This window comes from Rattus norvegicus, chromosome 6, assembly GCF_021556685.1.
Source record: "Rattus norvegicus strain SHRSP/BbbUtx chromosome 6, alternate assembly SHRSP_T2T, whole genome shotgun sequence".
NCBI lineage: Eukaryota > Metazoa > Chordata > Mammalia > Rodentia > Muridae > Rattus > Rattus norvegicus.
The window spans coordinates 109031196-109058424 of record NC_141539.1 but is presented as its reverse complement, the minus strand read 5'-3'; the positions used below and the strand labels follow the sequence as shown (position 1 = coordinate 109058424).

Genomic DNA, 27229 nt, shown 5'->3' with positions numbered 1-27229 from the left:
TGGGCCAGTCCGAGGCTGGCTGCCTCTGCCCTTCCCGTGTTGAGATGAATAGTTAAATCCTTTTCTCTCAGTTGCCACCACAGGATGTTTTTGGCCCCTCCTCACCTGCTTACAGACAGCAGTCTCATGGAGAGGGCTGCTGGTTCGAACTTAGCCACCGCCAGGCCTTCTTAGGCATGCACTTGTCTGTCTCCTGCCAGCATACATGCACCAGCGAGCCTGTCCACAGTGTCTTCAGCAGGAATCGGAGTAGGCCCTTGTCCCATACCTCTCCTGCTGCCCTGATCACCCCACCCTTTTCCCTGGCTTGAGTCGCTTGGTTGCTTTCTCAATGCTTTCTCCACTCACGCCCAGAAAGACAAAGATCACTTTAAAAAAAAAACCAAAAAAAAAAAAAAAAAACCCCAAAAAACAAAAAACCTGTGATTTTAGGTTCATAGCAAAGTGGAGAGCAAAGAAGAGAGATTTCTCACTGCCCTGAACCCCCAGCTTAGCCTCTCCCATTGGCAACACCCCACATTTGTATCCATCAGTGAACTGCCCCAGAATCCACAGTTTGTGTCACTGTTCACTTTTGGCGTGCTCTAGGCCGTGTGCTTGGACAAATGTATGATCTGAGTCCACCCTGCGTAGTGTAAGACAAGAGAATTTCACCGTCCCACACCGACTGTGGCCCGATATTCTGCTCTCGTCCCCGGCTAAGCCTTCTGTCTCCTCCCACCCCCATGGCTACACAGGTAGCCTTTTCAGATTGCCTTCTGTCACAGAACACACACAGACTCTTCCTCCATGACTTTTTGTGATGTCCTAGCTTATTTCCTTCCAATACTGACCACTACTCCTTTAAGAGGATAGATGATTGGAGGGGAAGGAACTCTTTTTTTTTTTTTTTTTTTCCCACCCCAGGAACTCTTTCTGTGGCTGCTCATGCCTGAGTGAAAGCAAGACCTCTTGCCTCTGTGAGACGGGCCGGGCCCTGGCTGTTTGCTCTACAAAGTCCTTCCCAGACATACGGGGCTCTCATCTCACCTTTGGGTGCCCCGACCTCTGTGATTAATACCATACCCTACTCCCACCTCATCCTTGTACTCACCCTTTTCCCCTCCCCTCCCTCTCTCCCTCCCTCTTCCTTCCTTCCTTCCTTCCTTCCTTCCTTCCTCCCTCCCTCCCTCCCTCCCTCCCTCCCTCCCTCTCTCTCTCTCTCTCTCTCTCTCTCTCTCTCTCTCTTTCTTTCTTTCTTTCTATTGCACTTAGCACAATCTAATGTTCTTTGAATTTTAGTTTTTGTGATTGTTTATTCTCCTGGTGTAAATGTAACCCCCCCACCCCGCTACCTTGCTCACTAGTACATCTTAAGCACACAAACCCAGCTCGACACATAGTAGGTACACAGTAAATGCCTGCTTGAGGGGCCTTGGGGCCTTGTTTCTAACCACCCTCCCCCATCTCCCATGCCCTGCTTTGCTACTTTTGCCAACTCCTTCCTTATCTGTCTTCTGTTTCCATTAAATAGATCCAGCGTGATAGACATTGACCTCCTTAGGCCTCTCCTCCCGGCTTTAAGCTAGTGTCCATCCATAGCCTCTTGTCACTGTGCCTCTGGTCTTCTGGTGTGTGTTTTCTTCTACTTACCCTGATTCCATTTAGTGGTTAGGCCTGGCCCCAGCACCACCTTCCCCATCAAACCTTTCTTGGTCCATGACTCGGGTTGTGTGTTTAGGTAGTCATGCATTAGCCTCTGCACTCCGACCTGTAGAGTTCGAAGCAAGGTGTGTCATCTCTGTATTACCTACGGCCCTGTTAGTGTTTCTGCCTCACTGGTGTACTTCAGTAGGATCGGTGGTGGATACAGAGCCAGTGCCTGGGAGCCTGGATACACATGGACATACAGCTGCTCCTCTGTAAAGCTGGGAGGGAGTCTGAGTGGCCTTCGTGTGGCCCCGGGCCAGGATACTTGCTGACATTGTATCAACATTATTGCATCAGTCCTGGTGTTAGCAGTGTGGCTGCCCGTGCACAGCATGCGACTGCGCGGTCTAGGATGCAGGATGGTGAAACGAGACCCCACGCCACTTGAGCTTCAGTTCTTACTGACTGTTCATTGCAGAACTGCACATATAATAAGTCAGCTGTGTGCCTTTTCATCAACTTTTAACTCATTAATTCGTGCGTGCTCTTGACCGAGAGGCACACCGCTTTGAACACGGAACGGTAGGTGCTGAGGACTACTCAAATTCTAGTGTGACACACAGTTAGAAAAGCAAGGGAACAAATAAGAGATTTGGACTTTTGGCTAAATGAGAGCCAGTAGGAAGAAGCAGTGTTGAACGAGGGGCTGAGCTTAGTCAGTGTCCTAAGGGTTTAACCGCAGTCCTGTGAGATGACAGGAGCCATTGATGTGAGAGCCCCGGAGTGACAGCTCTGAGACAGGTCAGTGCCCATCTTGTCCAGTGAGCAGATAGAAGGCCCTGTGGTCTGAGTACAGTACTGGGGGGTGGGGGTGGGGAGGCAGGACAGGTAGGCGGGAGCCAGAGTCTTCAGGCCTCTGGAGACCTAGTCTTCGTGGCTTTTGGCCTCATGTGAGATGGAAAGGGAGCCATTTGGAGGGTTTTGATCAGGGCAGTGAATTTAGATTTCATAAGGATTCCTCCCCTTCCTGCTCTGCGGAGAGCAGACAGTGCAGGGGAGAGGATTAGTTGGGAGATCCTCCCTCCTTCCCCCACTGGTATTTCCTTCCTTTCTCCTCCCCCTTTACTATTGAAAACAAGCACAAATCATTCTTACCAGTATACTAAAGGCTATTCAGGGCAACGGTAGGGAATGTTATTTTCAAATGTGTTTATTCTTCAGATGTCTGTGGACAGGGGCTGCCAGTGTGTAACAGGGTGGTGGAGAGGGTGTCAGTTCTGTTGGATGCCCCTTGTCCTCCACTCCTACCTCCGCACTCTCCCTGCCCAGCCTCCTGAGGCCTGGCTCGGGCTTTGTTTGTGAGGAGCTCCTGGCTGCTCTCATGGAGTGGGTTGGGTAGATAGGCTCTGGAGTCAGGGCTGTGTGGCAGAAAATGAAGACAAGTGGGGGCAGTGTATCTGAGGCCAGTGCTTTAGACTCAGGCTTCTAGAGTTACATGCTGATGGCAGGCAGAATGGAAACTCAGGGGAGAAATCAACTTGGTTCTGGGCCAGGAGACTGTAAGACACTTAGGGGACCAGCCTAGTGGCAGTCACCTGTTTTCTCTTTCTCTTTTTTTAAATTAACCTTCCAGCCTAGAATTCATGTTGTGTGTAACAAATTCCTTATCACAAAATGTAACAGGGGCATCAGAACTGTACTGAGAAGCCAGAGGCAACGGCCTTTAGATACCAGCACTTGGAACTCGCCATGACTAATTGACTTCAAGACCTGGAACATATACAAGATATAATCAACAGCAGTAGCCACAGTGCTAACTCATATTCATCCTATGATTTTTATTACCCAAGGTGGTAGAGCATCTGGCCGGGCCTTGCCTGGCTTGACTAGTAACCCTGTTTTAAGGTCAGGAAGCCAAGGAGCGTGCTCTGGACCCTAGTCAGCATCTCCTAGTGATGGGCCAGAAGCCATGTGCAGCAGACAAGGGCATCTCTCTTTGATGTTGAAGGTTGGCCGAGCTATCTGTAAGTGCTGTGTCTTAGTAAGGGCTACTAATTCTGTGATGAAACACCATGCCCAGGGCTGCTTATAGAAGAAGGCGTTTTACCATTTCAGAGGGTTAGCCATAATTATAATGATGGGGAGCATGGTAGCAGGCGGGTGGGTGGGCGATCGGGCGGGCAGGGCAATGGAGGAGTAGCTGAGAGCTTAATCCTGATACATAAACAGGGGGTAGGGTGGGGCAGAGAGACAGAGAGACAGAGAGACAGAGACTGGGCCTGGCATGCACCTTTGAAACCCCAACCCCAACCCCAACAACACACTTCCTCCAACAAGGCCACACCGCCCTAAACCTTTTTAAACAGTCTAAGGAGCTGGGAGCCAAATATATGAGCCTATGGGAGGGAATTCTCATGGCTTCCCAAAGACATCCAGAGGAAAAGATAGAGAAGTCATGGGGAATATTTTGTCCTTTGGAAGGATCAGGTGACCAGCAGCAACCTAGCTGATGTGTCTGGAGTGGGATGTTCTGGTACTCCCTCTTGGGCTTCCCACTTTGAAGCGTTGCTGTCTTGGAGACCATTTGAGCAGTAGTGGTGACGTCAGACTGCATGGACAGTGCCTACCGCTTTCTGAGCCTCTTCATAGTTGGTATGACTTCCTCACCACTAACCCAGGCTGCAGCCCTGTGTCACATGATAATGCCACCTCTCTAGTCTTGACCCCATCATCTCTCCCCAAGCCACTAACGCTGGTCACACCACAATCTTTCTCCCCAAGGAATAAGCCACAGTCCTCTAACTGCTTCACCAGCTCTTGCTGACCCAGAACCTGCCTAAGCCCATCCATTCACACACACACCCTTCTCCTGTGAAGCCGGAAGGGTCTAAGTTGCTCTCATCCATCCTTTGCTCCCCTTCCACATCTCCTTGTTGTTTTGTCCCAGCCTCAGGAAAGCCTCCTTTGACCTTCGGATAAGGTGAGGTTCCCTTGGAGCACCCTTTCACAGAACCTTGAACTTACCTTTCACAGTCATTACAACAATGCGTGTTCTACAGTTATACATGTTATTTAAATCTGTCTTCCTTTTAGTACACTTTAAAGTCTACTTGAGGCCAGGACTATAGCCATTTATTTGTTCATAGCTTATAACCAGCATTGGACAAATAGTTATAGGGCCGAAGAATTGCGAGTTTTCAATTGGGTAAGAAGAGGCACAAAACATTGTATCGGTCAAAGTTACATGGGTGAGCCCATGAAAAGCTTCTTCTACTGTGTTGGTCCCTGGGCTCTCCTGGGCTCCAAGTCTATTCCTTCATATCCTGCTCCCTGGTAGCAAGGGGGTCTTCTATGGCCTTTTATGCTCTCATAGACCTGGGGGTGCATCCCCCACCTCTGTCCTTTCCTTCTTTATGGGGAGTAAAATGCTCAGTCCTGCTTGAAGTTCTGGTCTGTTGCAATGCCCCTGAGGGAAGGCGAATGGGCATGAAGCTAATAATCTAGCCAACATGATCTTGCTCTGCTCATGGCTCTGCTGGATGATTGTGAGTGGTCAAAACTGTTTTCAGCCTCAGTTTATGCACCTTTAAAATGGAAATCGGCTCTTGTATGGCCATGTTCTGAGGGATATTAGAGGGGGCACATTTGAATTTATGAACTTAAAGCTTTATTAGTTCTCAAAGTCCAACACTTAAAGTCGTAGGCTGTGATGAAATAATTTTAGTCTGTCTGTCCATCGGTGTGTCTGTCTACCCATGATTGTGTGCATCTGTCTGTTTGTATGTCTGCCTCTTTTTCTCACCCATAACCCTGGCTGGCCTTAGATTTACTGTGTAACCGAGAGTGGCCTTGAACTCCTGCTCCTCCTATTCTGGGATTACAGGCGTATGCCACTAACACCTTGCTGGAAATTTATTTTTCTTAAAAATAATCCCATAGTGGATTATTATGGGCAGTATATTAAGGTTGTATTCTGTCCAGTTGAACAAGAAGTCCCTTGCTCTCATCAGGCAGAGCTCCACAATGGCAGAGAAAGGAGAAATGGCTTTTTATGTTCTAAGGTAGCTCTTTAGAAACAAAAGAACACATTATATTAAAGACAGTGAGTTTTGAGTAACTGACCTGGCCCCATGTAGAAAAGCATCCTTTTGCTCTTGCTAAAAACCTCTTTTTGGGGGCTGGGGGTGGTGTAAGGGTTGAAGAAAAGCCAGTGTTTTGGGACAGTTTGGCTGGAAGGGGCCTGAGGGCTTGAAAGAAGACTGTTTCCACTGAGACTTCAAACTGAGGCAGTGACCGCAGCCTTGCTTTGCTGAAGAACAAAAAACCCCGGAATATTCCCAACCAACCTGCCCTTTGATGGTCCTCACGGTTGCCTTTCATCTCTCAACTCTTGTGTTCGACTCTCTTGTCATTTCAGAGGGTTTTGGAAAATGATGAAAATGTAGAAGAAGGGAATGAAGAGGAAGATTTGGAAGAAGATATTCCCAAGCGCAAGAACAGGACCAGAGGACGGGTGAGTGGGGTGGGTTACGAGGGAAGAGTCTAGTCCCCTCTGTACCCGGACAGACACACCGCATCGGCTTACTGGGAGACTGTTATGAGGAAGATTGCTGGTAGAGCCCCAGCCGGGCATGCCTGCAGGTCCAGAGCTGGCAAGAGGAAGGAGGGGCAGCAGAAGATGCTCTGAGGGGGTTGAGGGCAAGGAGAATTTTTTGAGACTCCACCATGAAAGTTCTTGTCTTGTCCTTCCTGGGGTCTTCCCAGGATGACAGGATTAAGTCACCTGCTTTGGGACATGCTTCCATGGGCAGGCAGAGAGAGTGGAAGCCTGCTAGAAGCAGACAGGCTGTAGCCGACGGTCCCCTGAATGGATTTTGCATGAACTTTAGAGGCACGTGGTTCTGAGATGAACTAGGATGGGATCAGAGGTGGGAATGACAGAGGGACCCTGATGGGAAGAAAGAAAACACTGGCTAGTTCCTAAGGGGGAAGGGAGCTGGCCAGGACCATGTTTTCGGACATTTCTGTTTGGTTCTCTAGGGTCTCTTTGTTCGGTAAAGTGTTCTGTGATCACCTAAAGTGAGGGCATCATGATGACTAGGTAGGGAGGGACCTCCAGAGACTTCTTCACAGGCAAATCCACCCTCGAGGGCTTGAGGGTTTAGCTCCTACCTGCTCTAAGTAGGACGTTCTCCTTGCTGTGAGAGAGAACTCAGTCCTGTGAGCCCTGTGGGTTTGGGCCCATGGGTAATTGTTGTCAGCCTGTGTTGTGCACACAGTAGTACCACAGAGAGTAACCACTAAAATTAGATGCCTCAGTTATTAGGTCTGGGATCACACCTTTACACTATAGTATGAGCAACTTCCCCGGCGATTGCATGAAGTCTAGTGCTGGCTACACTGTGATCCAAGATGCTCCCACTGTTGGTAAGAGCCACACAGTTGTCAGTGTGGGCAGGGCAGCTATCTGATGGCACAGTTCTACTGAGCTGCTACCATCTTTATCAGTTACCAATATTCCCACAGTTTTGTCTCGTGCACTCTTTTCTCCTACTTATTGTTGGCTTAGGTATTTGTTTCCCACTGGAGTATTTGAAAAGAGATTCTATACATTTTATTATAGATTCCAGTGCATCTCTATTAGGCATTCTTATATGCAGCACAAACATGCCTTGCTCTAATTCCGATTCCCCTGCCCCGTGTGTCCACTCTGTATTCGCTAACCGCCTGTTAATTATCTATTAGTCGTCATATCAGAAAGACTGGTAATAGTGCTGTACTTACGATCAGATAACCCTTATTATACTTGTCAGCCTAGAAGTGCATAGTATTGATACCAGCAGTTCAGATACACCCCAAAGAGCCCATTGATAGTTTCCTTGAAGTGAGAAAGCAGAAGTTCTCCTTTTAAGTTTTAAGGAAAATGTTATATGTTAAGGTTGATAAACTCTATAGTAAGAACGAACCTTCTCTCTGTGAAATCGGGAAGGAGAGAGGAATTTGTGCTATTTTTGCTGTTTCATCTCAGAAGGTCAAAGGTCATGACCACGGGACATGATAAGCACTTAATTAAGATGGACAAGGCATTCAATTAGAGGGCTCAGTACTCTCTGGGGTTCTGGGTGTCTTGCGTCTCATTCTCTGTGGGTCAGGGAGCACTTCCGTTGCTTGGAGATTTGAGTAAGTTCAGGATCTCTGTGTGTGCATGCTTGCATCTATTTTGAGGGGCGAGCATCCTTCCCAGGTGGTGATGTGTGCTTCTTATCACTTCAGCGGTGTTCACTGCTGGGCTGTTCTGCCTTTAGTGGTGTTTGCACTGATCAGAATTAGCTGCTAGCCCTGTCTCTCTCTTACAATATTGCTCCTCAGGGTTTCACTGATGGTCCTCTGTGGCTCTGGATGAACCTGATTGGCCATATTATTTCACTATGAGGTGTGTGTGTGTGTGTGTGTGTGTGTGTGTGTGTGTGTGTGTGTGTGTCTGTGAGATACCTATTCCATCACTGAAGTTTCTGTGCCTGTTGAGAATGCCAAGAGCTGTGTACCTCCTAACCTGCTCCCCTGCCAGACTTTGTAGACTACATTGTGGAGTTCATTATAGAGAGCCAGGTGCTATGCTCGGTGCTTTCTGTACTGCCCATTTCCCACAGTCCATTGCAGCAGCTGCTAGCAATACATGGCTACCTGGTACATGCTACTCCAGACTGTCGGGTGCTGCAGATGTAAAATGTGCACCACATTCTCATAGCTTAGAATAAGAAAATGTAGAACACCTCGTTGTTAGCTTTAACAATAACAGGCTTTGTTACACTTGGTTAAAACATTATTGAAATTAAAATGTGCTTGTCTCGTTCTATTTTGTTTTTTATTTTTGTCTTTTTTGGAGTGCTGTGGGTCGAACCTGGATTTAAATGTGCTCACTATCTGCTAAGTCCTGAGGTACTCCCAGATGGCCTATCTCGTTCCTTAAAAACAAACAAACAAACAAACAAACAAACAAACAAACCCCAAAGCGATACGAGAGTGGTGTGGTAGTCCAGAAAGGTTAATTAAGCAACTTGTTCAAACTTGCTCACTCTGGTCAGAAAGAAAGAAGGATCTGAACACAGGTCTGTGTTTTTTTCCCACTGAGTTCTGTCTGGCCCAGGACCCTGCCTGTCTAGGCTGAATGAATGAATTGAACAAGGAGAGTGGGAAGAAAAGTCATATTTGAGCTTCATGATTGGGCGACAGCTAATGGCTCCAGGCTTTACAGTGACGCTGTGGCCACGTTACCATGCTGAGAGCCATGGAGGGAGCAGAGGGTATATGAGTGAGTCTCTGGGATGACAAGTGTGGGAAACTGCCTTGCTTCATAGCTCTGAGCATTTACAGGGCTTTCCAGATGCTGCTGGAACTTCCTGGCCACTGGGGAGAGCAACCACATGGGATCTCCCCGTGCGGTCTGGACTACAGCCCCAGTCTCACCTGAGGACTTGCTGGGGATGCAGGAAGAGCCCAATCTCTATCCCACAGGCCACTGACAAGGTCATAGCTACTCTATAAGCATGAAGGGGGAGGGCTTTGGTAGTGACTCTCCAATGGGTTTCCTTATTTAACCTTCTGCCCTGGGAATGCCAATCTTAGCTTTACCACCTCCTGCATCATTCCTTGGGTGAATCACGTAACGTCTGTGATCTGGGCCTCAGTTTGTTCATCAGTAAGTTGGGGATAATAACACACAGCCAAATGTGAATGCCCGATAAAGGAGAGAGAGGGTCATTGTAAGTGAAGTGGATGATGACTTTCTGAGTTTTAATACTATATATTATCTGGGGGGGGGTGGTGGTGAGGACAGTTCATACCCAACAATTAATAATTGGGTCTTTGGTAACCTTAACGTAAGGAATTAATGACATTCATATTATCAATCGATCATTAATAAATCAAATGACCGATCACATTAGTAGTTACTGTTACACTCATGGTTCAGCCTAGTGTTTTTAAAACTTGTATGTGTGCAGGAAGACCCCAGGGATCTTGCTAAAGGGAAAATTCTGATGGGATAGTTCTGGGCACTAGGGGACGAGCTCTTACCTTGATGTTAAGCTCCTGGGTGTTGCTGGTCCAAAGACCGTGCTTTCAGTGACAAGCTAATAGAGCCCCCTCCCTTTCTCTCTCTGCTTCTAGAACTCTTTATTCCACTAACAAATGCTGACAGCCCTTCAGAGCCATTGTTCTGGGTATAGCAGGTGACAGTAATTTCACTAATGATTTGCTATACTAGAAATTAAGACAAAAATTCAGCTTATGAATGCAGCTCACACATATCACAGGTGCACACCGGAAGCCCCGTCAAATGTCAGTCAGCCTCTGCAAGACCCCACTGCACACTCAGGAGGGAGTGAGAATGAAGAAGGCAGAAGATCTTTTAGTGACACCAGGAGAGTGGCTTTTGTTAAAAAATACTCATTTTTAATTATGTGTACTTGGTTATGTACAGGCGAGTGCCGGTGTCTTCAGTGGCCAGAAGAGGGCACCAGATCCCCTGGTTGTAAGCCAACTTGTAGGTGCTGGGAACTGAACCTGGGCCCTCTGGAACAGCAGCAAGTGCTCTTAACTGCTGAGCCATATCACCGGCCTGTAAAAGAGGTCTGTTGCTCCTCTCTGGACACACCACTCAAGAATAACTTTTGTAGAAGAACTACCCTTGGCTGGAGTCTCTTTGTCCTCATTTTGGGTCTTTTTTGTTGTAGAAAACAAAATGGTTTTAAGCAAAACAAAACAAAACAAAACAAAACAAAAACAAAAACAAAAACAAAAAAAACAAAACAGGGAACCAGCTGAGGAGAATAAGGACCCCACCCACGACCTCTGCTTCCTCTCTCTTTCTTGGGTACCTGGGTTTCTTGCTCCTTGGGGCACAGGTCCCTAGAGCTCCTGAATTTAAGGGTCCCTGCAACTCAGCTTACCAACAGGAGTCACTGTTTTCAAGTTCAAAGTCTCTTGAAGGTAGACTGTGAGTGGCCCAGGTTGGAGTTAAAATAGGCTTGGTCTAATAATTAGTCGAGCCCTCCTGAGCCTACCCACACTATGACCAGTAAGGCAGGACCCTGTGGTACTCGGTCATGGCTGCCATGGCTTCAATGTGTGACTGGGAAGTGAACATCCTCAGGGAGGAAGAATGGGTCTCTCTTGGAGAGTAAAGCCCAAAGTGTTCTATATCAGAGTCTAGAAACCTGTCCTGTTTCATGGGCTCTGGCACTGTGGGCAAGGGATGGACCCACTCAGAACTGGCACCAACTGACAGACAGAGATAGCAACACAACTGGTCCAACTCACAGGATTATTACAGGAATCATCCCAGCTAATATATGTGGAAGAGCTTTGTGCTCCGTGCCCTGGAGAATGTTAGGGGCTCATAATAAAGTGTAAAATGCCATTTTCCCCAGGACACAAGACTCAAATTGGGGAGGTGCTAAGTGAGATTCATGATACAGTAAGAAGTCTGGTGGCTTCTCATCGTGAGCTAACCAAACATAACCAGAGGCTAGAGGAGCCACGTGGGCATGGAGGGGTTAATAACTTACTGTACTTCCCGTGGGCTTAGCTTTGTCCTATGTTAGACTTAACACTCCTAATCCCAGTGATCTCAACAACTGTACTGCAGAAGTATTTCTGTGCCTGACTTGAAGTAGCTTTGGGTGGTCTAGAACTTTCTGTGTAGACCAGGTTGGCTTAAACCTGCAGTATTCATCCTACCTCTGTCTCCTGAGTGTGGGGATGACAGATGTACAGCACCAGATCTGGCGTGCCGTTGCCCGTTTTATAAAGGAATAAATTAAGGCTCAGAGGAATAGCTTGTTCTGTGACACCAGATGGTGCTATCTGTGGTTTGGATGTGGCTTGAGTGTCCCCGTGATGAAATTTAAAGGTCAGTTGAGAGGTCAGAAACCAATGACCGTTGTATTCAGAATGGGCGTTTGGAAAGTGACTAGGATTATTAGGTAAGGTCAGGGTAGAGCTTCTCCTGAGGGCCAATAAAAAGAGACAGAAGGACTGAGAGAGACACACATGAGGGCTCTCTGTTTGTTGCCTTGTGATGCTATGTTGCCTGTGGATTTTGGTAGCAAGAATATCACCAGATGGGTCCCCTACACATCGCACCTCCAGATCTGTGAGCCAAAATGCACCTCTTTTCCTTTTGAAAGTGCCAACCTCAGGCTTTTTTTTTTTTTATAGTAATGAATATCTCACTGTTAGAACTGGGAATGTAAACGTAGGCCTGTCAGACTTTAAGACAACACTATCTTTACTCTGAGGTGTTGCAAGAGGAAGATCTTCGGAAGGTGAACACTGGCTAAATGTAGGTTGCCGGTGGATGGCAGAGGAGAGGCGACCATAAAAGAAACCATGACAACAAAGATGTAGACATGGCCTGAGCCTGGGGCTAGATGGCTGGGACAGCGGTGGGCTGGCATTGGCTACAGAAGTGTGTCATGGGTGGCAGTGGATGCCTGTGAGGGAGGGAATGGCCTCAAGCTCCCACTCTCATCTCTGTTGTCTATGTGGCCAGGTAGTCATGTATCATGTAGGATGGGTTAGGCTGGGCTGTGGGGAGGTGAACCAGGCTTTCCTCAGGAGTTTAGGATCAGCTAATGGCCTTTGAGGGAAGAAAAATAACATTGGAATACAGATAGAGAAGAACAGCTACAGTCAGCTCTGTCTGGTGGACTGATTTCGTGATCCCGCAACTGTTGAAGGGATGTACTTGATTCCAAGAATAGTGGTGCCTCATACAGGACTCCACCTCTATGGGACCAGTAGAAACCAACAAGTAAACTCACACATGTATAGTGTGGTGCCAGATAACGGCAAGTGCCCTGGCTAAACATAAAACAGAGAAGAAGGAAATAAAAGAAAGGAAACAAGTGGATATCAGTGGGCTAGGAGGGCTTCTTGGAGGAAGTGGTATTTGAGCAGGACTCATAGGATTCTGAGTTGTCAAACCCACATCTTCCAGCAGATCAAGAGTTCCATTACTTAGGAGAATTCCACACACATTGCCTCAGATGCCCCTATAGTCTTTGTCTCTGCTAAACCAAGGCCCTGGGGAGTGTGGGAGCATGCAGCCTCCCTGCTGGGCAGCCCAGCAATAAGGGGAGGGAGCTGGCTCCCAACAGGGCTGTTCTTTCTCTCAGCTGACTCCCTCAGAAGCCCTGGTGCTTCTGTTCTGCCTGCCCCCTCATCTCCTGCCTTGACAAGTGGCCAGCCTGGCGGCGCCCCCTCCAGCATTTGCTGTGGCCTCACCATTCTGCCTGACTTGCTTTTACCTGCTCCAAGGGGCTGTGACTGGGCTGCCAGCTGTGCATGTCAAGCAGTCTCCGGCTTCACTGAGGAGGTGTGGGGAGGACCAGGGCTGTAAGGTGACCACCCTTAGCATCCTGGGCACAACATCTATCAGTGCCACAGGGTGATAGCCAGTGCTCACTGAGTATTGAAGGAAGATGAGGAGGAGGAGGAGGAAGGGGAAGAGATGGATGAAGGAGGACGAGAATGAGAAGAGGAAGAAGGGAGGAGGAGAATGGCTTTTACTGATTATCCCTGGCAGGGATGGGGACAGGGAGGTAGTGACAATAGTGACAAGGAGGGAGGTGGATTTCTTCTTCTTCTTCTTCTTCTTCTTCTTCTTCTTCTTCTTCTTCTTCTTCTTCTTCTTCTTCTTCTTCTTCTTCTTCTTCTTCTTCCTCTTCTTCTTCCCCTTCTTCTTCTCCTCCTCCTTCTCCCTCCTCCTCTTCCTCTTCTTCATCATCATTTTGAAAAAGACAAGCTGAACAGAGGGCAAACGGGATAGTTTGGCAAGGTGGAGTTGCTTGTGAAGTGTGTGTATTTTGAGAGTGATTGCCACAGGCCTGGAGAGTGGGCCCAGCTACAGCGAAGTCCCCAGTAAGATACATGTATGCACTTGTATTTGTGAGTGTGTGCGCATGGGAAAATCTATGCCAGGCTTTCCCACCACAGATCCTTGGGACCACTTCTCCAGAGCAGGTTCTGGGCCTGCGCCCCAGACTTCTCTCCTGCCATGTTCTTCTCCTGCTCTCTGAAGACAGCTGTTTCCATGACTGGGAGTCTTCCACTCCTCATTAGCAATGAATGACCAGGAGAAGACTAAGGTGGTGCTGCAGGAAGGCGGGCATGGGCTTACAATAGCTTATAAATAAGGCTCGCTCCTTTCTGGTAGCTGTTGTCTTGGGATACCGAGCTGCTGCCTGTCTTTCAAGCTAGACTCTGTTACTACTGAAGTCTAGCTGCTCCTGCCCTGCTCCTCCTCCGGTCATGTGACCCACCCTGTGAGACACTCAAGGTTCTGGTGTAGATATCAAGAATCCAGCTCCAGTTGACCTTGAAGGTCAAGAATTTAGTCCCTGATGGGAGGCCTGAGGTAGACTACATACGGGAATCCTTCCTGAAGCCCAGCCCTACTGTGAAGGCCAAACATGGAGGAGGAGACTGGGCTCCTGAGGCCTTTAGGGTAGGCAGTGAGGGCACAGGAACCTGGGGTGACACAGCCATTATACTTCCTGTTCCTCCATCCCCAGTCTGCTCATCAGCTGGCCAGTATGCAGAGTAACCTGACATCTTGTGTCATGTTCCAGTAGACTCTGTCAGAAGGGTTCACTGTCAGTGAGGTAGAGGCAGTGTATGGTAGAGGGCCCCATATGTGATAGATACAGGACTGTATTAGACTTCTATTGCTCTGTGTGGCCAGGCACTCGAGAAAGCCTCTTAAAGGAGTAAGGCTTTATTTTGTCTCCCGGCTGCTTCAGTAGGGTCAGCCACAGTTGGCTTTCTCCGTTGCTCTGGGTCTGTGGGGAGGCAGAACATCACAACGGCAAGAGTATACACACATAGTAGCTTGCTTCACTGTGACCAGGAAACAGTGAGGAACAGAAGGAAGACTTGCCTAGGACAGCTATACCCCATAGAGACACACCCCTTACTGTCCTATGTACTCCTAGGTTCACCTCCTAATGTTCACATCATCACCCCCCATACACACACACACACACACACACACACACACAATCTGTCAAATGATACCACTAGCCAGGGATTTTCATATTTAAGCTGTGATTTAAGCTGCGACACTGCCTTTCGCCACACATCCTGTTTCTATCCTGGTTCTGCACTTGGTAGTTGAGCGGTATTGGGACGGTTACTTCACCTCTCCGCCACCTCGGTCCCCTCCCCTATACAAACCGACCACCGTATACTTCCTCCTTGGAGTTATTGTGGAAGCCTCGTGATGGACCAGGCGGGTAGATGCGTGATGCCAGGACAGGTTACCTAATCCCCTCGGAAGCTTACCTAAACTGTGTGAAGTAGGGTTGGCTTGGGAACAAAGGTCGTGTGGCACAGGTGATCCACTCAGGCCCTACCGTGTGTGTGCTGGTGAGCTGTGCGGCCAGCACAGTAACAAGTATCTCCTACTCGATGTCTCCTCAGGCTCGTGGCTCTGCAGGCGGCAGGAGGAGGCATGATGCGGCCTCTCAGGAAGACCATGACAAACCCTACGTCTGTGACAGTAAGTATCTTCTCGTACTGTCTTAGCCCAGGCTTTCTGTGCCACTTTGGCAGTCACCCACCATCTCCGCCTTACCGGGCTTTCCTGTTTCCAGCTCCCGCTGTGGAGTAGTCTTGCAGGGGACCCCACCTCCCACACCGCTCCCTCCTGGCTTTCTACCTGCTTTCTCTCACTTTCAAGATTCTGCATCTTTCTCCACCTCAGAATCACAAACAGAAGTGGAGCCCAAGGCTCTGACAGAGGCACTTGGCTTCTGTGGCTTACGTCAGTTTCTCCTTTAGTTTCCTTTCCCCCTCCCTCTTTCCTGTCATAGGTTAGGAGTCTTTCTACCTCAGTGGCGGGTTAGAGACTGAGGACGGAATGAGGGCAGAGGCCAAGGGAGGGGCACAGAGGACTGTGCTCATCGAGAGGACAGTAGTTGTCTTTTTTCTCACATGCCAGGGTATGGTGTGGTGGGTTCCACAGCCTTACCCTGTCATCAGTCACTCTCCTGCACACTTCCTGCGCACTCCGTGGCAGTGCTACCCTTCTACATCATGTGACTGGGGTGTGTGTGTGTGTCCTTCCTTTCTCTTTTCATCTGCTCTCAAACCCCAGAGTTCAGCCATAGGGACCAGGTTGCTCTGAGGATAGCAGAAAGCTAGACAAGGCAGGGCCTGCACAGTGGTCCTTCTTGGTGCTCATCCATCCTGTTAGGTCCTGCAGCCTCCACAGAGGCAAAGAAAGTCAGGGGATAGGCCGAAAGGGGCACCCTGGGCAGTACCCTTCCCTACTTCTCCACTGGCTTCTTGAGTTTAAAATGTTGTTCTGAGCCCTGTGGGGATGTTTGGTGGGACATTTGCTAGAACTCAAACTCCACGACCCTCATCTGGCTGCTTCGTATGCCATGTGGATGACACTCCTGAACCTTCTGCAGGTCTCCCCACCCTCAGGGAACTATGCTCCAGGGAGAGAAGGAAGCAGGGCATGGGGGTCTGGCGCACTTCCTGCTCCTGGACGGGAGGTACCTGCTTTTGGCCTGGGTCTTATTTCCTGGGTGTCATTTAGTCGTGTCCTGATATGTAAACAATCCATGTGTGCTAGTCCTTGCGAGACTGGTTCTGGGCACTGGGTAGAATTTCCAGCTGTGCGTGACACCCCATCTTCGGAGCTGAGACCTAACTACCCCACTCCTCTTAAAAAACTGATTCCTCGTTGTGTAGCTTTCTGCTGTTCTAGACAGTGGGGTTAACGTTTCACTCTATTTCTGTAACTTCAAAAAGTTACACCGATTGATGATTAAGTGCGTGTCTGTGCGTGGGGTTGGTGCCATGCAATGGCTCGTGTGGAGGGCAGAGGACAACCTGTAGGAGCTGGTTCTCTCCTTCCGCCTGTGGGTTCCAGGGATTGAACTCAGGTCATCGGGCTTGGTGGCAAGCGTGCACACATGCGAGCCACCTCGCTGGTCCTTTTTCTAGAACATTCTTGGAATCCTGAGCTGCGATCGTCTCCAATGTTTCCAGACATCCCCCTTGATGCTCTTTTTTCTTCTCACGTCGACTTCCTGTTTCTCTCCTCTTTCTGTGACAGGATCATCTCTATGAAGCGTTCTTTGTGTGTGACCTCTTGCCTGGCTCTCTCTCCTACTGCAGAGGCTGTGTGAGCCAACTCCACCCTCCAGCTCCCGTTCGGTGCTTTCAGCAGACCTTCCCCTCCAAACCTCCCATCTTTGCTTATGGGCTCTTGGCGTCCTTTAGTACTTTCTGCTCCCCTCCCCATACGGTGACTCCCCCAACCCCGCGTGCCCTGCAGAGTTTGGGGGCTCATCACAGGGCAATGCAGACATTCCCCAAAGTCTCAGCAGCTGCTTCCTCAGCTCTGCCCGTACATGTTCTGCCTCCCTCTGAAAAGCAAGGTCCACTGCAGTTTGCCCTTCTTCATTCTGCTTCTCTCAGGACATTGTGTGACAGCTTGGTGATTAATAGATTTTATTTTTATCTGGTGCCCTTCAGACATGAGATTCCCTAGGGGTAGAAGTGACCTTTGGAGAGGTCATGAAGCCCACCCCCCACCCCTGAGGTGGACAAGGAATGCTTTTAATAATCTCTAATGCATCCTAACTAGAGAGGTGTCCTGTCGCCCTTCCTCAGTGTCCTGAGGGATGGCCTTACCACAGCTGCCCTTTCTCCACGATTCCAGCTGTGCCTCCCAGGATTATTTTCTCTTAGCTGGAGTTGGAACCGCTCTCTCCTCCACATCGCCTTGTCTTTTCTGTCTCCTTTCCCAGCAAAATGTATGCTCAGGGTTTTGGTCTAGCCTCCCCTGTATTCTTGGGTGAACTAGGGTCTTACCCCATAATCTCAGTGTTATCCTGCTCCCGAATTCCCTCAGGATCCACATTTAAGCATGTCTTCTGGAAGCAGCATCAAGACCAAGTAGCTCAAAGAATAGCAGGAGTCTGCTTGTTCAATTCATACATCAGCTTTTGGCACAACCCCTGTTTTCTGAGAACATGCAGCCCCTCTGTGCACACCTAACCCCTTCCCAGCTGGCTCTGGTCTGTCCAGTGCCAGGGTCTCTCCAGGTGTGGAATCTTTTCTCCTGAGGCATTTGATTGTCTCTCTTTCCATAAATCACTCTGCATTTGGCCCCATTGAGTCTCAATAAACAGATACAATAATGTGTGACTCCAATATACAAGATTCAATAAAGGCAAATTTAAAGACATTGCCCAGTAGTTAAATTCCATTCTCCACAGACTTGCAACCCCTGCCATTTTTTGTATCTGAGGTTTGATTTGCATAATTCCTACTCTGTCTTTGGAGTTATTTATGAAAATATTAGGTCACCTTGGACCCCAAACACCTCTCTCCGGATTTATGGGGGTTGGTAATAGCCATTTTTTTCAGGTACATTTGTGTTTAACCCTTCCTGGTATGTACTCCTGAGTATAGTCAACGTCTTGTGGTGGTGTTGGTCTAGGTGTCCTTTTCACAGCAGGTGGCTAAAATATTATTTTAGTGGATGACTTCAGGTGATAGAGGTTTACTTCCTGCCTTTCACTCAGCCATTGAATTTATTTCATCTCAGAAATATTAAATCATCTAAATGTAATTTATTTTTTTGCCCCATCTATGCTGCACACATGAATACTTCATTTTTCTACCAAGTAACTGATCTCTAGTAATTATCTTGAAATTTGACTGAGTTGAAGGCTTAAAGTTCTGTTTTTTCACTGTCTTTTGTCAGGAAAGGTGGTCATTACCTTAAAACAAAACAACAGAAATGGCCTTTGTCGGGGAGCCTGTTAGTGTTTTTGGATCTTGACCACTGGTGCAGAAATAACCTAGACACTCAGGAAAACGTACTCCTGCAGGTTCCAGGGTCTCCCTCTGGACTTCATCAGAACCACAGGGCCAGGCCTGGAGCCTGCATGTTCCTACCACTTTCCAGGACATTCATAAGAATGATACTGTTTGAGGATGGCAGCTTCTCCTCATTCCAACCTGAGGGCCCTGGCCTTGACCATTTAGCTCTTTTAATGTTCCCTGCCTGGATATCCCTGTCTCTTTGTGTGTCTGTGTGTCTGCTTCTCTGTCTGTCTCTGTCTCTCTTGGAGATATATATGTATGTGTTTTGTGTGAGCATGAGTGCACACACATGCCAGAGGAGGACAGCCAATATTTTTCCTTATTCCTTTCTGACAGGGTCTGTCTCTCACTGAATCTGGAGCCAAGCTGGCAGCTGGCAACCCTCTTGTCCGAAAAATAATTCCAAAATTTCCTCCCAGCCTCTGCTCCTGGAAATGATGACTCCAAGACTATTTATTAATACATGCCTAGGCCATAGGCTTTCGCTTGTTCTATGACTTACTCTAACTTATCCCTCTTATTCTATCCCGAGTTTAGCCAGATCCTGGTTAGTTACCTCTTTTTTAGTCCTGGTCTGTTTCTTCCTTAGCATCTTCCTCAGCAACTTGCTTGAATCTCTTGCCCTCTATTTCCCAGAATTCTCTCTATCCCTGAAGGATGTCCCACCTCCTCTTTTCTGCCTCAGTTCATTGGCCATAAGCATTTTTATTGAGAGGTGATGATTATAAGCGATTCTCTCTACACTCTTGTTTTCAGCCTCATACAGTGCTGGGGTCTCAAGTGCTCATCCTGCCACAGTGTTTTACATGGGTGCTGGGATCAGGACTTGGCTCCTTATGGTTGTGCAGCCCTTACCCGCTAAGCCGTCTCTCCAGTCATGCCTAGAAATCATATGGCCCCAGGATTCTCTAGGCAGTCCGACACTGGCTTGCCTCACTGTTTTACTTGGCTTCCTTCAAATCTTTTCTTGGTAGTTCTTTCAGCAATGATAAAGCTCAGTCATCCAGTCTAAACCACAACAGCCCTGCACCTGACTTTAATTTACGAAGCCCTAATGGGACCATTATCCGTGTTTTAGCTGGGGTGTTAAGTGGGGACAGACATGAAAGGAACCTGGGGTGTGGGCTCCTGGGATGCGTTCAGTGTCATTACCTGAGCTGTTCAACCTTGTCCTAAGAGCCTCCAGTTCTGAGCTGCTCGGCAGTGCCCTTGTCATCAGGGCAGACTCCCAAGGAGAGACCTACTTCCATGTTTTCTTTGTTCAGGGGACATGATAGAGAAGATGGTGACACCGAGGTGGTGATTGAGCAATTCAGTCTCTATGTGGTAGGCATTCCAGGAGGAACAAGAGGCTCCTGTGTTTTTGCTGGACACAGGGAACTCTTCTGAGTTATAGTAACAGTCCTGTTAGTGTGTGCCTACCACACACAGAGTAGTGTGTCTGGCATTTTGTACAGACTGTCTGCACAAAGTCCCAGGGTAAGCTTGAGCCACAGGGACAGCTGAGCTCATTTTTCTATGAAAAACAAACAAACAAAAAAAACAAAAAAAAAAAAACCAAAAAAACCAAAAAACCAAAAACCAGGGCTCATAGAGGTGGAGGGACTTCCCCAGGTACCACAGCTGGCTGACCCTAACACCAAGATATGAACCCCACAACTCTAGAAATGGCCCAGTCTAGATCTGCTTCAGCATGTCCTCCTCCTGTGGTGCTCTCGGAAGAGCTGAGGGAGAATTGCTTTTGAAATCAGTTAATAAACACACATTCCTTATTTATGAGGCAGTGCCCGTGTGCTACACTCGTGGGTTGCTTCTAGTATCAGATTGGCAAGCTGGAGTCAGATAGTGATTGTAATGGAATGGATTACATGATTTCTAGGCCTTTACATTTAAATCTACTAAAACCACAGCACACTAGAACATGAGCATAGGTTAGTGACACATCTGAGTGTGACCCACCTCTGAGTCATGCATAGCGTTGACACATCAAGAAGTTCTGCTCAGCACCAATTCTGTCAGTAAGATCTTTGTCCCAGTACCTTAACTGCAGATGTGGCTGCGACTTTGTAATGGCCATGCTACAGGGTGTACAGGGTGATCTCTCTCTCTCTCTCTCTCTCTCTCTCTCTCTCTCTCTCTCTCTCTCTCTCTCAGAAGTCTAGCTGGAGGTTTCTATTACCTGGCTTTTCTTCCTTACTGTGATAAAAATTACTCAACTGAAGCTTCTTAGGGAGTGTCAGCTTACTTCAGCTCCTGATTTGAAAGCACATGGTTGGGCCATCATGGCAGGCAAGGCACGATAAGGTTCACATTGTCTGGCTAACATGGCAGCTGTGCACAGAGCCTGCTTGCCTGCATCTTAGCAGTTCAGGCAACAGAGGGTGTGGGTGGAAACCGGGCCAAGCCGTACTGCATCACATCTGCCGCCCCAGTGACCCACTTTATTTCGAAGGGTCCCCATTTCCCCCAAGCAGCACCACTAGCTTGGGGGCCAAGTGTTTAGTGCTTCCAGGGTTAGGTGGAGTGAGGCTTTCTCATTCAAACCGTGATGGGGGTGCAACCACAACCAATAGGGGCCATGTCAGAGTAAAGTCTTGGCTCTATTCCAGTTCTGAAAGTCTACTTTCTGCCATGTTTATTCTAGAGGGAGAAGGGAAGAGAGTGAAGTGGGTCTCCGATTAGGTCTGCTTGCTAGTGGTACTTTGTGGTCTCTTAGAGCTCCAGGCCTCCCTCATCAGAACCCAGCCCTGCCCTGTGGGTTCCATTCCTCCCACACAGCACCTTCAGAGGCTATCTGTCCAGACCATACATCTGGGAACAGAAAAGAAGAGTGCATTGTGGGATATGAGGGGATTACACCCTGAATCAGATGAGCTGTGGATGCATGACTGGTGGGGTGGGCAGACACGGAGGTCCTGGAAAATCTTTCTCCTCAGCCCCTTCAGATCAACCCGCCTTCACTCAAACCGGAGTGCAGCAGGTGGATTCAGATAACTATTTCTATCTTAGGAAAATTTTCTTTGAGGGCACAGAGGCCAGCATTCTCCAGGGCTCATGTGTTCTGTGCTTCAAACCGTGGCAGGGAAGGAAAAAAAAAAGCCAATAAGTTGGCCTTCGGGCTTGCTGCCTCATGCAGTGGCTGGCCCATCACTCAGTTGTCTGGCTGTTATCTTGCAGATCCTTGGCTATGTGTGTGTGAGGGAGTGGCAGAGGAGGCTTAGTGCCCCAGAAACTTGATTTGTGGAGCAGGGCCTATGGTAGGGATTCATCACTGGAGACAACCTGCATCTGTCCTCACAGAGCTGGGCCTGTTTAAACATGTGAACGCCACTGTACCACAGACCCAGTGGCAGTGTCCCTGCAGAGCTGGCTGGAGGGGGGGTTGGGAAGCTTCTCAGATGTATATTTTCTTTTTTTTTTTTTTTGTTAATAGTTCTTTTTTTTTTTTTTAAGATTTATTTATTTATTTTGTATATGAGTACACTGTAGCTGTCTTCGGACACACCAGAAGCGGGTACCGGATCCCATTACAGATGGTTGGAGCCACCATGTGGTTGCTGGGATTTGAACTCAGGACCTCTGGAAGAGCAGTCGGTGCTCTTAACCACTGAGCCATCTCTCCAGCCCTCAGATGTATATTTTCAACTTGCTTGCCTTTGTTTCCTTTGTCCTGCTGCCTGTCCCTGTCCTCCCTGTCCTCAGAGGTCCTTGCTGTATCCATTCTTCCCTCTAAGTGTGCCACCATAGCCACCTGCGCCCTTTGCGATGGCTTTCTCATCCACGGGAACTGTTTTAGCCACAATGCTAACAGGTTCGTTTCATTTTTGAAAGTAATTTCCCCCCTCTGGAAATAGTGCCTGTGCAGGGAAGGCAAAGCTGTAGGTGTCACAAGGGGGGAAACAAATCATGTTGTCTTAGTCCTCAAAGGGAACTCAGTTTTTGTAGGCTTTGCTGGATTTATTCCCTACCCCCAACCCTCCCCATGCCTTTCACTCACCAGTAAAAGAGGAATATCTTTCCATGTCAATGAATGTGTTTCTATGACAGCAATTTTAGGGCTGCATACTATTCCACAGTGTGGACATGCCACAGCTTACGGTTGTTCTGAGTGCGCAGTCAGTATTCAGCTTGCTAAACGCTCAGTTTAGAATTTATTCCCTATTAATACCATTGCAGTTTTTCTTCACACAGTTTTGTCTTTGTTTTCTTAGCATATATTAATTATACGTAATGGTTTCATTATGGCATTTTCATAAGTGAATGTAATGTATTTTGATTGTGTTCACGTCTCTTTACTCTCTCTTGTCCCACTTCTAACTCCTGCTGACCCATTTTCTCTTTCTAACTAGCCCCTTTCTCCTTCCTATCATTTATTCATTTTTATGTATATTTGGTAAACCAATGATTTTAATTAGGGTTGCCTGTATGACCCCTTGGTAAGGGGTCACTTTCAGGAACATGGGTATCTTCCAGGCTGGCTATGCCTCTGAAGAAAATGTCTCCTCTTCTCCCATTAGCTGCTCCTTAGGAGGGGTGGGTCCCCATGAGTCTGTCCTCTACCCAGGATAAAATGTTAATGGGCTCAGTCTTTGTACAATGTTTTATTATTTCCTGGAAGCAGAACTGTGAGGTCAGAGAGCCTGGTGCTAGTCATGGGGCGGGGGTGGGGTGGGGTGGGGTGGGGCGTGTTGCCTGTGCCAGGTGAGAGAGCTGGGGAAGGACACTGCCTTGAGAGCCAAGCTGTGGCTCTGCCACTCAGTGTCTGGGACTTGGAGGAGGAGATGACTTGTTCTGGGTATTGTGCCCTCTGTGCAGCAGGAAGGGCACCTGACCGTGCAGGCCAACTGTGATGATTTAGATAAAGGGTTTGTATACAATATGGTTGAAGAAACATTCTTTCACCTTAGCTATTTCCTCTTTCTAAGTATGCCTAGAGAGATTGGGCTTATTATACAAGGAAGAGTGGTGTGTGTGTGTGTGTGTGTGTGTGTGTGTGTGTGTGTGTGTGTGTGTTTGCGTGTGTGTGCATGTGTGTTAGGGGGCAATCAGATCAGAGGATACATCTCAAGGGCAGTCAGATTTAAATGAGCACAGAGTGAGTGGATTCCTGTCTCCAGGGATATAGAAGAGTTTATGTTGAGGTCTGTAGAGAAGTCATATTAGCAATGGTTCCTGGCTTAGGTTATGGGTCTGGAATGTTCTATGAGTCTCCTCTATGTGAGCTATTTCAATCTCACAGAAGGGTCATGAGATAGAAACTGCAGTCATCTCCATCTTCTAGATGAGGACTGGGGAGAAGAGGGGTTAATAACTCTCCGGGGTCACACGGGGAGAAAGTGAGAGGTGGAATTTGATTGCAGCCGTGAATCTCCTCCCACCCCTCCCATCCCCAGTAATGATGCACTGTTCTATGTGGACCTTGAGTGTGCTCCACAAAGCACCCTCTCCTACTGTGCGGTCACAGCCTGCCTGTGTGCTTGTGCTCTCAGGCTACACAGTGTATCGTCTCGGGCAAGGACAGAGTCCTAGGCCAAATCCCTAGCACAGGGCTATCTCAAACCCTTGATGAATGGCTGAGAAGGGAGCGTGCCAGGACAGGAGGCAGTCACCTTGTCCCCAGCAGAGTGTGCAGTAGTGTGTGGCAGGTGTCTACGGCAGGAGGGCTCGTCTGAAGGGCGACTGCACTGTTGAACTGGGGCCACTTAGAAAAGTTAATCTATAGGATGATTGAGGTGAGATGCCTGGAGCCTGGAGGGGCTTTTGCAATCCTGTGGAAGGAGATGAGAAGAAACCTGGGTAGTACTGAGAGCAGGAACAAATGGATTGGGCCAATGAGACAGGCCTTGTGACAGGAAACCCACAGGACGGTGGGCTGGCTCAGCTGGCAAAACATTGGCCTCGAAAACATGGCTACTGGAATGTGTGTCCCAGAGCCCACATAGAAAAGGCTGGGTTGGCACGAAAGGTTGAAGAGGCAGAGACAGGCGGACCGCAGGGGTTTGCTAGGTAGCAAGCCTAGCCTTTTGGCAAGTTCCAGGCAAGTGAGACTCTGTCCTCCTAATAAGTGGATGGTGCTTGAGAAGTGATGGTTGATTGTCATCTGGCCTCCTGAGGGGGAGGGGAAGGGGAGCAGAGGAGGGAGAGAGACAGAGAGGCAGAGATAGAGGAGGGGGGAAGAAAGAAAGACAAGAGAGGAGACCCCACAGAACCCGGCAATGGTTGAGAGCAGGAGGGTTGCCTGAGAGTGGAGAGAGAGGCATTGATGACCCCTGACCTCTTGGGCTTGATATGCTGAGACATGAGAGAGGCTTAAGTGGAACATTTTGAAAGAAGGACATTTGGAGAGCGATGGAACTTTGCCATGAATGCTGAAGTGTCAGGAGGCCCGGGCAGGAAGTCTAACAGAAGCCTTGGACTTTCGTTTCTCTAAAGGTGCTAGAAGTCCCACAGGGTGGCTTCGGAGTCACAAAGTCTGCTCTATGCCTAGTGCAGCCTTTCTTGGGTCGTCATGAAGGCTTAGCAGGTTCTAGAGTCCCAGAGAGGGGATACCCACAAGTTTCCAAGAAGTGAGAGCTGCCACTGTGGTAACTGGGTCTGATTCTTGACTCTTCTCTGTTCATTTTCCCCAGGAATGTTGACCATTAGATTACTTAATTATTTTTATATAATTAAATTATATTTTATTCTTTATTGAAAGAATTAATGAAAGACATGGTAACATGGGCCTCCCTAGAAATGAGGACTCAGACACTGTCTTAAGACAATGGTTGAGCCAGGCAGTGGTGGCACACGCCTTTAATCCCAGCACTTGGGAGGGAAAGTTAGACGGATCTCTGAGTTCAAGGCCAGCCTGCCTTACAGAGTGAGTTCCAGAATATCCAGGGCTACACAGAGAAATCCTGTCTACAGGGGATGGGTGAAAGAAGATGGTTCTGGAGTCAAGAGCCCAGGATTTGAAGCCATGGCATGTCATTTCCTAGCTGTGACCTTGGGCACATTCAAAAGTGATGACATTGATACAAGTGCTAGAGTTTCTAGGAAGGATCAATGAGAGAGTGCAGAAAAGCAGCAGTTCATTGCCGGCATCATGGATATTGTCAATAGATATTTATTTTCTTTATACACACCGACAAGGGCACTTAGCACCCCAGGGGAATCCCTGGTTGGTTCTGTGAACCAGGGTTTGGAGTTGTTAGATCTAGGAATGTAGAACTGAGTGAGTTGGCAAAAACAGCTAGCGATCTGGAGCCCATGTCATGGGTCAGGTCCTGAATATGTCCTACATGATCTTGGACTGACACAGGCCTCACCCTGACTCATCACTTCTGTCACCGCCATTTTATAGACAAGGAAACTAAGGCTTAGGTGAAGTCACTTCCCCTAGGACAAGGGGCAGATTGCCAGCGTTCCACCGCCATGTTTCTCAGTAGGGCAGGAAACGAAACAGTTTGGTTTGGAGGCATCTGCTTCTGGGCGCTCAGGAGCTAGTTACATAGTATCTTGAAATGAAAGACTTGTATCAGCTCACTCTTCTTCCTGTTATTCACTGGGAGCTGTATTCACATATAATAAATTCCCAAAGAAGCAGGACAGCTCCCTTGGTTACAACTGGACTCAGTGGTTACTAAGGTCCTGGGCCTGGACTCACATAATAAAGACAGGTGCCAGGCCTTGAGATATGTGTTTGTAAAAATGCAGGATGTCAGCTGTATGTGGTGGTATATATCTGTGATCTTAGTACTTGGGCAGCCAATGCAAGCTTTGGCTACATAGTGAGTTCAAGGCTAGCCTATGTTACATGAGGCCTTATTGCAACAAAGGAAAAAAAAACCTACAAAAATGTAAGGATATTTCAACTTACCACGCCCCCAGCTCCTGACTTCGCAGGAATGCAGGCCTTGCTAGGTGTCAGCAGATCCTGGGCAGATGTTGTGGCTACGAGCATGTATCATTTTTCTATCATAGCTGAAGGGGTAAGAGACCCAGGGGCCACACAGACCTTTCAAGGCAGAGAGAAAACAGCCACGAGGAACTAGAATGGAGAGGACTTAGAAGGAATCCGATCCAGGCTCAATAGTTTTACAGTGTGGTTTGTCCAAGGATCTAGAGAGGGTTTATAAAACCCTGTAGAGCCGGAACTGGATCACAGGGCTCCTGGAGGCAACCAGCTCATCTGGAGTCCAGTCTTTGAGGCCCACCCTATGTGGAAGCTTGGGCTGGCCAGTGAGGGGCTCCTTACCATTTGCACAAGTGCAGGTGCAAACGTTGCAGGTGCTGGATGAATCTTTCATTTCTCTTCTTTTGGGTCCTGTGGAGCCATTGTGGGCTTTTAAAGAAAGCCCAGTCATTTAAAATGGTCCTTAGGAATGAACAAGCCCACCTTGAGATGCATCTCTCCTGTTTTGTTTTTGTTTTTGTTTTTGGCCTCAGTTTATAGTAAAGTCACACAGAACTTTTCTCACTTTGCTCCCTACTTGGGCAACTGGGTGGGGGCTCTCCTCTACCCCTCAATGGTACTCCAAAGAGGACAAAGAGGGACACTGGCCAGGTGTGTAGAGCTCCGAACATCTATCAGCCAGCCTGGTAGTGCACGGTTCTTCTGACCAAATGGTATGCATGAGGCCCTGCAGGCTGTGGGGTCCACTCTGAGGTAGTAAATAGGAGAGAGTATGATGACATGATTATG

General features: G+C 48.2%; 1 protein-coding gene across 10 annotated transcripts in view; it reads left to right on the top strand.

Annotated features, from left to right (window-relative positions):
* Nucleotides 1-27229, top strand: part of Dpf3 (double PHD fingers 3) — a 281926-nt gene that overhangs the window by 158903 nt on the left and 95794 nt on the right. For all 10 annotated transcript variants that reach the window (XR_015621793.1, XR_015621794.1, XM_087552775.1 and 7 more), the window contains 2 exon segments: nucleotides 6047-6142; nucleotides 15115-15193. Coding sequence is in view for 8 of the 10 variants with exons in the window: in XM_087552775.1 (XP_087408901.1) it covers nucleotides 6047-6142; nucleotides 15115-15193 (175 nt within the window). In the remaining 2 variants the exon portion in view is untranslated.